General features: G+C 42.1%; 1 protein-coding gene across 1 annotated transcript in view; it reads left to right on the top strand.

The window, feature by feature from the left end:
* The window catches only part of LOC119597551, a 7438-nt gene extending 5977 nt beyond the window's left edge, over positions 1-1461 (top strand). The window contains exon 2 of the mRNA XM_037947127.1: positions 1418-1461. Coding sequence (XP_037803055.1) covers positions 1418-1461 — 44 coding nt within the window. The remainder of the gene's footprint in view (positions 1-1417) is intronic.
* The last annotated feature ends 12181 nt before the right edge of the window (positions 1462-13642 follow it).

The raw sequence follows: 13642 nt of genomic DNA, 5'->3' as shown, positions 1-13642 counted from the left end.
GAGAGGAGATGCGGAGAGAGAAGCGAGAAAGAGAGGGAGAGAGACGAGAGAGGAGAGAGAGAAGAGAGAGAAAAGAGAGATGTCATATATATACATAATAATATATATATATAATATATATATCTATATATATATAGTATATATTATATATATATATATTTTATAGATATATATATAAATGCCATTTGTTTCTACATACAACACACAAACAACACACCCAAACACACACACACAAACACACACACACACACACACACAAAACACACACACCACAACACACACACACCCACACACGTATATATATATAAATATTATATAGACTATACTACTATATATATCTATATATAGATATATATATATATATATATATATATATATATGCCTACTTAAGTATATTTCTTCTTAGTACGCCACATAATAGGTCCCGGACGGGCCCAGACGACTAAGATACTTATCCTCGTACAAAAAAGGGCGTCTTCTATGGTTTTAGCGTTTATGTTAAAAATAATCTTCTAATTAACTGATACATTACAAGTAGAGTTATATATAGGGTGATAACACACTTTTGTTAACTTCAATAAGATAGCCATATTGAATGACTATTTAGGAAATATCCACTAAGAAGTTATTCTTCTTTCAAAGCGTGCCTACGTGTCCCAACGATACCCGGTATTGAGGGGCAGATACAATGGCCATTCCATGATTTTCTTGGCCAATTAGTAGAGCGGTGGTTGTCGCCGTGCCTTCCGCCCGGTGTTTTATCGAGGCACCCTTCTATATTTACCCGGTTCTGGCGGGGACCTGGCACTGACTGGGCTGGCTTTGCCCACCCAGCGGCTAGGTAGGCAATCAGAGTTATAGAAGTTATAGATTTCTATTTGGACTATGGAATTGCCTTATGAAATTCTTGGGAACGAAAGAACCGCGCCTTTAGGAATCCGGATGGTCATCGCTTGGCTCACCTTCAGTACCCCTGGTTGTATAATTCTCGTCTACTATTTTCAAATTTTTGTACTTTAAGAAAGGTTCATTTACACATTAGAGAGTGGAATAGGCGCATGAATTGGGCGAACATCCGCACACACACAGTCCAGAGAACACCTAAGCACCTAGCACAGTAATACGCTATGTGTAACGACCTGAGTGTGTACAGCGGTTGGTACTAACTGTCAACATAGTTAAGACTAATGCACAACATTTACTAGGCCCTTATAGGCTTCCTTTTTGAAAATTAAAATACCTATACTGAGCACGACTAGAGGGAATAATATCTCCAGCATCTATTCTGGGGGGTTAGGGTAAATCCTTAGACATAATGATGACTACCATTTAATAATTGTTATCTGGGGTTAATTGATAATGGTTAATACCACATGATTGCCATTTACTTGAGCGTAACTTGATACAACTGATACAGATATTTTCAGAGTAGGTGTCCACTATGAGAGGCTCGCCGTCTAGGAGTGCGCTGCCTACCGCCCAGACATCTGTCTCGACTGGCGAGCTGGATGTGACGAACTGATTTCAGCGACGATATGGCATGTCAGATAGATACAGCCCTACGGCTAGCAGACTTATAAGTTGACGCGACAGTTACCTCGCTACCATTGTTGATGCAGCTGTAGCTGACGGATGTTGTGCACCACACGGTCCACCCCCGAGAAAGCACACTCACACAGGTCTGACTACACCACACTTGCTTACTACACCCATCGTTAACAAGGACAATAGACTACATAAAACGTCCTCCCTACATGCCTTTCCAGTGAATTGGCACACAAGCACCTCAATGCATCTCAACACTCTATTCTGCACATACTCACTTTGGGCCAGGCGACTACAGGGACCACACACGTCTTACTGACTATATATCTATTCTATGGCAGGGTTGCACCCCACACACACATCATTTTCTCGTCACTGTTTCTGTACTCCAGCACACAATAGCTCTACACTGATACATACACGCACTCTCACTACTACTACTAATAGTACATGTCTCTCCTTCTACTTCAGCTCTCTCCCTCATGCTACTCTCATAGTCTATTACAGCGACTCTCCACTCTTATCTCGCATTACTACATATCTCTACTGTGCTATACTTTTTCCTTCTTTCTACTCTCGTTTGTGATTACTCACCCTACTACTCTGCATTTTGTTCGATACATGATGGTTCTCCCCCACCTTCTCTCATCACATGAGGATCGTAATACTATAGTATATAGGGAGACATAATGCCATATTAGCTATATATAATATAGATATATATACGTACTAGGAGAATGTCAATATATAGATATAACAGATGTAGCATCTAGTGTTCAACTTCTTTCAAGGATTATAGATGATTCTGTAAATGTGGATATGTGTTCCGTTTGTTATCCTATGCGCGAACAAGATTTAAATTTGAACCACAAAGAATCTACTGCAGGTCAATTATAAAAGCCCCTCTGAAAATTAACAACACTACAGCCTTTAAACAGGTCAACCAGAAACATAGACGGTTGATTTTGGCGAGATATGCCTACCTCTCCCCAGTATGGTAGCTGAACCGAAGCGTATATCTGAATTACTAGCTAAGCGCATCCAATCGGACTCTTGAGAACAAAAAGCCTGCACCCTAGTACAGCATGGCTGAACGGAGTACTCTCTTATTTCTTCTGAGATGGCTTAACCAAAAAGAAGTAGGCTCTGAGGCGAATAAACAAAAGCGAGGAAAGCATATACCATCGCTTTGACTGATCAACTTAGATGGAATCAGCGATTTGCATATTATATCCAATAAATTGTTGAGAACTATTTTGTTCGATTATGAAATGTATTAGAGTCTAACTATATTAATATAGAGTATTGTAATATAAGATTGCTGCGCCTAGATGCCATATAACTCGCATTGAGTGACACGTGGAGGTTACTTCGCACCCCAAATCTCCAAGTATAGTGGTGTGATTGAATCTTTGGATTTGAATTTCCAGCGAGACAGCCTCGTTTAAAAGCTGTGAGCCAATTAGCGTAGTCATCGCTGTATAAGCTTGACCATTAACCATATACAAAGTCGGTGATGTACGTTTATGCACCAAGAATCTACTTCCTGGAGCACCGTGGATTAGCTCATCAGTACGGGTAGCTTGACTATCTCATTATTCGCCATTGTTCCTTAACAGATGTTATGTAACCGTCGATGAGTAAATGTTGAACCGATACCTAATAGTATTAGTACGTCATAACTCTTGTTATATTGTGCTAGTCCACTTCTTTCGTTTCGCATCGGTTTGGATTTAGTGCTTTGCTTGCTGCACCTTCAGGTTTGTGCTCTTGATTTTTGCAGGTGATCTACGTGAGTTTGGACTAACACGGAGGTGTAGTTAGACCCCACCCATCACACACTGCAGATCTTCTTCTACGCATTAGGAGCCCTTGTGGCGTTGACCCCTGGGTTAGGGACTGGATCCCACAGTACTGTCTGTCTTCTTCTGAGGCCTGCAGTCGCTGTGTGGTAGGATAGATGGTTTATGATTATGAAAGGCGGGGGAGAGAGATTTGCGTTCGTTTGCGAAGCGATTCGGTATTGCTTTGGCCACACCGAAGAGGACACATTCCAACTGAAAAGAAGTATCAAGTGAAATACACAATTCGGCAATTGCAATCGGTATTAAATTGGATTTTGAAAGTGTTGGACTTTTCGGAAAAAACTAGTTAAATATTTGATTTGACCTGGGGAAGGTAAAGCCAAAGAGGCATTTCTGACCAAAGTTGCGCATCTCTTTTACGTTGTTTCCAGGAATTTTTACACCCTATTCAATCATGACAACGCTAACGGTAGTTCCTTGAGTGAACTCTGACCTTACATTCGCTTGGGGGGTCCCAACGCAATGCGGGCCATTTGCAGCATTACAACGTTCTTCTACGCCTAGGAAAGGATTCGGCAGGGGAGAACTGGAGAAAGGAGGAAGTGTTACACATAAAGCTTGAGAAGGCCCTCTGTCGGACTATCTGCATTCACCAAGCCCGACAACCTTCTCGAACGCCAACTCAGGCTTCAACTCAGGGTGTAGTGCGGGGGGGGTAAAAGCCGGGGGTTAGTATAGTGCTAGGTTTGAGATTGGTGTTTAGATTGGACTGGAAATAACTGCCTTACTCTCTCCCTTAGCTATTGCTGGAAGTTATAGTTTAAAGTTGAACGGGGGAAGATGATGTGCCATAAACGTTTCCAACGATTTTGTTTTTCCCGATCCATGTCTAGGATCTCCGGCTATCTTGTTTGACCAACTGACAACAAGGTAGGTTCTTCTGGAGCACGCTCGGTGTGCAGGCGGTGGCGTTCCTGCATGACCCCAGGACATGCCATGAGTTTATCCCCAGGGCGTTGTTTTATGCTACCCCTTTAGTTGAGCACTCCCGCAAGGAAGTGTTGTAAAGAGTTGGCGTCTTGCGACACCTCACTCATGACGCACTTCAGCGAGCCCCCATTTGGTCAGCCTCCCTCTTAACTCATCTGTTACGCCCCTCTATTTGTAAACTCATGCTACCCAGTGCAACATGCTACACTTTAGTGTAACCATGCGCTGCTGACGGAACACCACAATGATGACATAAACACGATTGACACGGAGAGACCACTTTGTTTCAAAATCCCCGAAACTGAGAAGGATAGTGTAGCGTCCTGTCTGCTGAATGCTCTAATGAAATGCTGTAGAGTGTGACATGAGAATTTCAATTCGCCTTTTGCACACTTAAATGAAGTTGTTTGGATATCCACGACCTTGATTTTCATCATCAGACATACTAAAGTGGGTACCTTGATGGTGAAGAGTGGAGGAAAAACGGTGCGTACATTTGAGTTTTTTGACGTACAAAAGAGAATAACTGCTGTATTGATGTGCACCCGAGTCCAGACCTCATCTTTGGTTAAAAGGTAACATTAGTCACCAACGTCCAGATTAACCCACGGTGGAGTTTACTGAACTCAAGCTTGTATTGCAGAGAAAATCATGACTATCCGATACACACTACGACTTCGAGTCACGATACACTGTCAAGTTCTGTACGACTAACGCACGTGAACGTGGCACGTACCACTATCTGCCTACCTTAGCTGCCCAGAGTACCTAGTGCTCGCGGACCAAGGCTACAAGTGAATCTCTGTCAGCAAGGGCAAGAGTAATTACTTGATTCGTGACAGACGCTCCCATCGAGACCGCAAAGCCAGCCGTCTCGTCCGATGAATATCTCCGTTCGAAGGAGCTACTGTAACAAGAACCAAGATGACGCAGAGATGGACGTATTTATCATAATCGCCTATCCCGTCTCTACGATTGGATGAGCCAACGTTTGGCCCAGCCCACTAGGTCAGGCGACGCGCCACGCAGACACGCGATCACTGTCAACCCACGCCGCCCTGGTAAGGCTTACCACGCACGATGACGAGACCAAAGCCATGGACTGCGAATATGCACCGAACGTCTGAACCAGCATATCCATGCTCCTGATAATGAACAGCTATGTCCAAGTCACGCACGGACTGACATTACCATGCCAAATAACCAAGCCTAGCCCCAAATGCATTGGTTGTACTATCCACGCATGCACAAAATACAAACGCCTACAGAGTTGACACAGACACAGTATTTTCTTGTGTACGCGCAAATATAGATTATGCAGATTGATAAATGGAACTCTAATTATGCAAATTTGTCAAATCTGCTGAAGTAGATAAAATGTGAAACTGGTGAATCTATAAAGCCCTTGATATGACACCATCACGACATACAACCTTTGTTTAGATCCAGCCAGATGAGGTACTTCTTTAGATAAGAACCACATTTGTACAAGAAGGGTGGAAGTTGTCGCTAAGTCTGTGGAAGGTCTCGTTGCCATCAGTCCCAGGATCTGCTAGAACCCCCCCCCCCCCCCCGTGACCTCCCCCCCCCAGCACGCCCCTCCTGAAGAAGGAGGGACTGAGGACATTACGCATATATGAGGAGGTAATAGCCCTATTATGATAAGTCGTAGTTATATATGGACAGTTTAACGCAATGAAAAGTGGAGAAGTGTATTGACACTACAAATCCCAATATGTCCTATAAAGACTTGCAACAGTAACTAACATCACACCCTCAGAATGCAACAAGTTAATGCCACCTCAACAGACTTGCAAGCTAAGCAGATAAAGAAATTGCGTAAACTCAAACAATACCGTAAACAATCCTAAAGTATTAAAGTAGATCAATTGACTCTAAATTGGTCGATTAAATTGCTGCAGCAACCTAGCCATAAACATGACCAAGGAGGCTGATAACCGAGAATACATCAGAATCCAGGTGATAGGAACCTGCCCCTTCCGGGCCCCCCCCCCCCCCGCGAGCTCCTTTTTTTTTTTTTTTTTTTTTTTTTTTTTTTTTTTTTTGCGAGAAGCGCGTGGGTGGTATTGGTAATAATACTAGTTTCACATGATTATAGTTATTATCTACGTATATATATATTAATTGATACTATTATATATATATATATATATATATATATACTATTATACAACCAAGCACAAATTATATTTGTATATATATTATACATGATAATATAAGTACTATTATAATGTATATATATATATATATACATAACAATATATATAATATTATATCAACTATATCATATATATCATATATACATATATCAATAATATATATATAATATAACTATATACACACATTTTTATTTTTTCTAAACGGTCTTAGATTTCTATGTCTGAGCCGCCGATAGGGTCACAGCATTGATACGTAATTGTAGTTTTCATGTTATAATTTTATTATATAATGTGTGCCTCTTGGTATGTCGTGCATACTGTGGTCGTGTCCCCCTAGGTGTCCTTCCCACTGGTAGAGTGCCGTGTGTGGGTTACATTTTAGAAGAATCATGCTCTTAATTTATAGTCCTGGGTTTCTGTAGACCAGCACTGACTTGGGCTGGGTTACTCAACCAGTGGATATGGTTAGGCAATCTGAGGTGAGGAGTTCCGGGGTGGCCCCAGTAGTGGGGGGGAAACAACGCCCCGGGTCGTGTGACGTCGAACCCTCTGAACGCTAGATGTGTGCCGTCGTGACAGTGCTTGAGTCGCGGGATCACTCTAACCACTCGGCAATCTGTCGCAGGTGTCGGTATCCTCGTCGACCAGGAGGGGCAAGCATTGGACTATGGATGGCTTCTGTCTCCACAACCTATCCCGAGGAGAGGGTCCCCAGGAGGTTTAGCCCATCGAGTGGAGAGCCTTGATGGGGCAGCCTACCAACGCCCATAGAGACAAGAAAATTAAAATACATGGCTGGGAACACAACGGGACCAGCTTGCCAGAAACCCATTTATAAAAACGGAAAAATAATCATCAATCGCATGCTCGTCGGACGTCTCGATGTATACAATTGAGGGGAGCTTTGTATCGAAGGAGGGCCTGTAGATCTAAAGTAAAAGTGACCGTGGAAAGGTATTTCAGCCTTCGTCCTTGAGATGCTCCCGATAATTATAGTTCTCCAAGCAATACTGGCATGCTTACCACTACATCGTCTTGACTTGAGAGAACTGGTAAAACGTTTCGTACAAATTGAGAATACCCTTTACTGTTCGACATATAAGATGGATTCTGTTTAATATGCATAGATAGTAGAGGGTAGGGGTGTGAGGCGGGGTCGCCAGTACATCCACCAAAGCCTCCCTTTTACTGAAGTGACTGTTTGAGTTTCTACTTTGGAGTGTTTTCTGCATGCAAAAGGTAAAAAATTAATGGGCACGTATCTGACTAGATATTCAGTTATTTGTCCACTGTATGAAGTGATAGACGATGATAGATCTTTGCTCTTCAGATAGTCTGCCACAAATATAAAGTAAATTTTAGGAATTTTAATTTTCATCATACGTTATGGGGTGGATGGGTCGAAGTGAGCAAGTTATGTTAAGTTGATAATGAGGTCGGATCTGGTCCGTCTGAATGATGGTAGTCCGCCGAGGGGGGACGATTCATACCGCTAATTTGACTTTTATATGAATATAATGGTCTCCTTCATCAATAAGCAACCAAAACGTGCCTGTGGCACACCATTGACGACTCGTTGGTGAAGCGATCACATTCCCTATTTTGATTGCAAAGATTCAGGTGTGACACAGTAAGAATTGCCTTCAGCACCCAAATTTAACATGAAAAGAGAAAGACTGGGTCGCCTTCACAAGGAGCGTCAAGCCTCGAATTGTTGGAGAAAACATGATGATAAAGTAAATAATATTCAGAGTTCGATTTTAGAAGCAGATGTGCTATCCATTCCTTAAAACTTCGACAGATAGATAGTAAGCAGAAGAGGGCACAGGGGGGACAAACCAGAGTGCAGACACCAAAGGGGGGCACGCGGGAAGACGCAAGAAGGACCCATACTGGCTTGTTCAAAAAAACATCAATACGAATGAGAACTGTTGCAACTATCTACAAGCAAGAGCTAGGGCGCGTAGTAGAGTAATAAGACAACGCAAAAACATTTTTTTTACCGGGCAGAGCTTGTCTCTACAATTAACCAGAAATACCAAAATAAACAGAGGTTGGCCCACTATCAATAAAACCAATAAGAAAAAAACATCCTTCAAAATTAATAACACATTCACGAGAAGGTATAATTCGATTCACCTAGGGACATTGCTAGCACTACCAGGCAGTTCCTCATGCAAGCAGCTCAGGACCAAGCTACCATCTGCACTCCTGACCTATCAAGCGAAGTATTGCTGCTGAGCTACAAATTATCACTTTACCACAGGCGATGACTTTGTTTATAGATCTAACAATGGATGAGCATAGTCCGATCCATAGAAACCTGTAGGAGGAACATCTGCCAGGCCCGATGAGATTCGATATGAGATGATAAAGCTCATGCTGATGCCATGATGATCATGATCGTTATGATTAAGTTGCTAGAGTGTACAATGAAATTGGAAGAGCCACACTTTCCAAAAATCATGGCACTTCGCCACATAATCCCATATTGAAAGGAGGGGGCTAACCCGATACTGCCATCTCCTACCGCCCAATTGCGTTGAACAGTTGCTTAAGCAAGTCATCGAACGAATGGTTAACAGTAGGCTTTGCATTTTTAAATTTCAGTAATTTGCTAGTTGACGACAGTGCGGTTCCGATAATGGATGCCCAAAATCTCCATCAACGGTAGTAAAAAACTGGGACAGTGATATTCATGAGGCAAGTGCCAAAAAAAATTTTTGAGTTCAGTATGTTTTAGATATAAAAAAAGCCTATGAATGTCAGGGCGAATGGCCTACCAGAAAACTTTAATGCTTTTGGATTACGGGGAAACTTGCCGTTTTTATCAAAATGCATCTCTGACAGAAACTTTCTCTGTCAAATGTTTTCTGACAATGTCACTTTTTCGGACATTTTTGTCCAGTCAAAACGGGGTCCCACAAGGACGTGCTTGTCACCAGCATTATTTTTTGCATGATAATGAACATCTTACCAGCTTCTCGTCGGAATCTAGTAATGCTCACTTGTATGTGTGATGTGCATTCTGGCATTCCAGCAATAATGCTTGAATTTCTCAGAAAAATCGCATCCAACTGGCACGGATATGATTCATAACTGGGGCCTCCAGTTTAAGGTTTTAGTTTTCCACCAAGAAAGAGTATGGGTAATTTTTCACGTGGAGGAAGCCGAACATCAGGCTAACTTAGACAATACCCAATACCTATTCAAAATTCTGCTAGACTTTTTGGTCGGCTCTTTGATTGTAGACTCAAAGGAAAGACCGCATTGGTCAGTTAAGAATAAATGTGAAAGAGCAGTAAATTTATTCAAGTGCATTTCTGGTAATAAATGAAGGAGCTGATAGGTCTTTGCTAATCATATATAAAGCCCTTATTATGGGTCAATCGGTACGGTTCGGCATCAAACTCCATTTTGACAAGGTCGGATGCTGTGCAGAATGCCTGTTGTGTGTGTGTTTTGGAGCCCTGATATGTACTCAGATCGAGTGTCTTGAGGGGATCAGGGGGAGTACCTCCCGGTCCGCTCAAAAGCGGCCAGCTAGCCCTTACCTTATGACGCCAAAAGGTGGCTCGAGGACCCGAGCGATCCTAATGGCAAGGAGGCACTAGCCCTTTTCCACGAGAACTTCTGACCTCGTCGAGAAAGTTGGTAAAGATCTCTCTTACCATGATACCCTGGTTCAATCAAAGATATAGTGTTCATGGGAAACCCCCAATTTTTCCATTATGGGAAGCTGGGCTCCATCAGCTAAGGCCGTGGCTCCGGAGTGGAGATACGCCAGGGTTTAGAGAGATACTTATTAAACACCCTTTTTTTCATATATAAATCGACAGCTCCAAGACAGATGAGTGTGTGGGGTGCGAGTGTTATGGTAGCGGAAATGTGAATAATTGAAGTCAGACTGCCGAATCATACATCGATCTTTTTTGCTGAGCGAAGATTTTGCTCTATCGACAAACCACGAAGAATAATAAATGTGTTCTAATTCATCAAGTTCACTAAAGCCATTAATATCATTAGAAACCACTAAAAAGAACTTAATTGGTAACATCATTTCGAAGCTACATGGTGCCAACAAACCAATTCAAGCTAATATGGGTTACCAGGCCACTCTGGCTATCAATGCTGACAATTAGCGGGTCGATGGCGATCTGGACCTTAGCATTAGTTCGTAGAGATCTAGGTGTTTTTTGTCTCTTAAAAAGCAAAAATACATCTTCCTGTGCCAAAGTGCGGGGACAACTGCAACTGACAAATAGCCAGATCAGAAATAGAAACTTGTGGGATACCAGCCCACATAAAAAAAGTCAGGAAGTAGGAGTGGTTTTGGCGTCTCATGGTCAATGCCACCAGAAGCACCCACCTCACTCCCTACATAAGAGAGAGTGTGACCACCACCTTACCTTAAACCATCTTTAAGAGTATGCCAAAAACTCAAAACCATAGACAGGCCACAAAAAAAAAAAAAAAAAAAAAAAAAAAACAAAAAAAAAAAAAAAAAAAAAAAAAAAAATCATTTCATGATAAAAAAATAGAGAATTTACATATCAAATATGTTAATCAGATAATGAGAAATAATAAGTAAAGTAATCACTATCCTAAAGGAGGACAAAACCTTATGACTTATACTAGATTGAAGTAATGGATATGATCCTGCCTTAATGATCTTGGCCGGCTGTGTTACCATGGTCATATGCCGCTGGTCGATAGCCAACAAACAAATAAACAAACATCAATCACAATACCCAGCCACTCTTATGACCAGCTACTTTTTCTTCCTCAGCTGTAAAGCTGCTAGACTGTCCTCCTGCTGACTCTCTGAGCGCCCTTCACTGTGAGGCACCGTTCCTGACCTCTGGACCTCAAGCGTGTCACGCCCCCTTCCTGGATGTGGGTGTGCGACGCCGTGCACGTCCTTGCTCGACACGTAAACAGGAGTTCACTGTGCACGTCCCATTGGGCTGCGGTAGGTAACACGTCTTATCTCACGGTATGTAGTAAAAGAAGAGTGTTTGAGAAAAATGCGCTTCCGTTAGCATCCGAGCCTTCTGGGGGAGGGGGTTTCCTTCACGCTTGCGAGACCTAAGTAGGTGACGATCGAGCATAATAGAATGCTTTACTGTTTCGGCAGGACCCTCTTCAGGTGCAGAGCGTCAGGCAGGAGCTCCGAGGCCGAGGCGCGGAAGTGGTCGGAGATAGTTCAAAGTGGATTCGAATCCTGTCGTGGAAACTCGGCTGCAAGTTGTAGGTCGCCGATGGAACGCCTCTTTGCCCTCTGGGGGCCTTCTGCTCAGCACTGTTTGTGGTAGTTATATATACATATATATATATATATATATATATATATATATATATATATATATATATATATATATATAAAAGTAATATGTATATATATGATATTATTGTATGTGTATGTATGTGTGTGTGTATGTATGTATATGTAGCTATATATATATATGTATACCTATCTATCTATTTACTATCTACCTATCTATCTGTCTATCTATCTATCTGTCTATCTATCTATCTATCTGTCTATCTATCTAATTAGCGTAGCTAAACGTTCAGGGCCCCTTCTTTAGATGTATGTAACAAAAATGGAAATATTAATCTTTCTACTTAGCTCTATACAAACATTTCCTTTTTCTTGTGAACAAATAAATGCGTTTTATTTGAATTTTACTATGATTTTTATTTTCTTTAATGTAGTTTTCGCACCGATGGTTAAGAATCGAGTTCTCTCGAGTGTCTCTCTAAATAAAAGGTGGACATGACGGCAATGGTGCTCCTCTTCCGGCAGAAGTTATGTCACTCATATGTGGGTTGGCTGTGATATATATATATATATATATATATATATATATATATATATATATATATATATATATATATATAGCACACCACTCTGGTGATAGTGATGTGATGGTGAATTTCGTAGGAACTGTGGTAGTGAAAGTATAACCGTACCTACATTGTGATAACGACCTGATAATAATGTTATTATACATACTGTAAAAATCATGGAAGCCCATGATCGTCAAGGCCGCGGTGGCCGAATGGTTAGAGCGTCGGACTCAAGAATATCACGACGGCAATCTGAATTCGAGGGTTCGAGTCACCGACCGCCGCATTTTCCCTTGGGCAAGGAACTTCAAGCCCAAGTCAAGTGCTGGTCCCAAGCCCGGATAAATAGAGAGAATGATTACCTAAAAAGGTACCACCGGCACTCTCCGTGGAAAGGAACTGGGGACCCTACCACGTACTCACTCCAAGAGCATCACAACATGAAAAACTACAATTAAGTCTCATGCTGTGACCACGGCGGCTCAGACATGAACCTACCGTTAAAAGAAGAATACATACTGTGGTTAATGCCTTTCTGTAATATATTACACCAAGTGATGATGTGTACTACATGATTTATCATGTTTGGTATTTATAAGTGTGTAGCAACATCTTTTATATTAATATGTAATGTTTCTTGTACGACATAAAAGAACATTTTGTTTTTGCTTGTCCTCGCACGGAAGGCAACGCTCTCTCGGGCAGAGTGGGCGTGCGGTGCAGAGCGCATGAGAAGTTCTCTTTTTTGTGTTGTTATGTCTGGTCTCAAAAGAGCCTACGAAATCTCTTACTGGTGTTTCCTTCACCGCAAAATTTGTGGATGAACACCGCGCGAGCAAACATAAGTAACTGAATTCTGGTGTAATCTCTGCCCTGTATGACTGTCCTGTGTCCAAGGGCGCGAAGGAGGAGGCGAGAGCTCCGCAAGGCATCGGGGCAGAACTGGGAACCTGACCATGCGCATCCCTGGCAGAAGGACTCCCCGAGATTGGTTGATGTTGGTTGAAGGGTCAAAGCCGAGATTTCCTTTCCATGTGTCCTGTGTGGTTCAATGTTAATGGTATTAATGTATATGGTGATGGTAATACTGCTACTACTACTAATAACAACATATATAATGATAATTACGATTATAGGCGTCTAGGGGTAGACGAAGAGGTAGGAGGAGAGAGGGTTGAGGTGGGAGAAGATTGCGTGGAACGTTTAAATGGTCTGCTGTGGGTAGAGCGAAGAGGGGAAGGGTAGGCGTCAGGGCAGTGTGTAGAGACT

The sequence above is a fragment of the Penaeus monodon genome, chromosome 39 (genome assembly GCF_015228065.2).
Source record: "Penaeus monodon isolate SGIC_2016 chromosome 39, NSTDA_Pmon_1, whole genome shotgun sequence".
Taxonomy (NCBI): domain Eukaryota; kingdom Metazoa; phylum Arthropoda; class Malacostraca; order Decapoda; family Penaeidae; genus Penaeus; species Penaeus monodon.
This window is presented reverse-complemented; position numbering and strand designations above follow the sequence as displayed.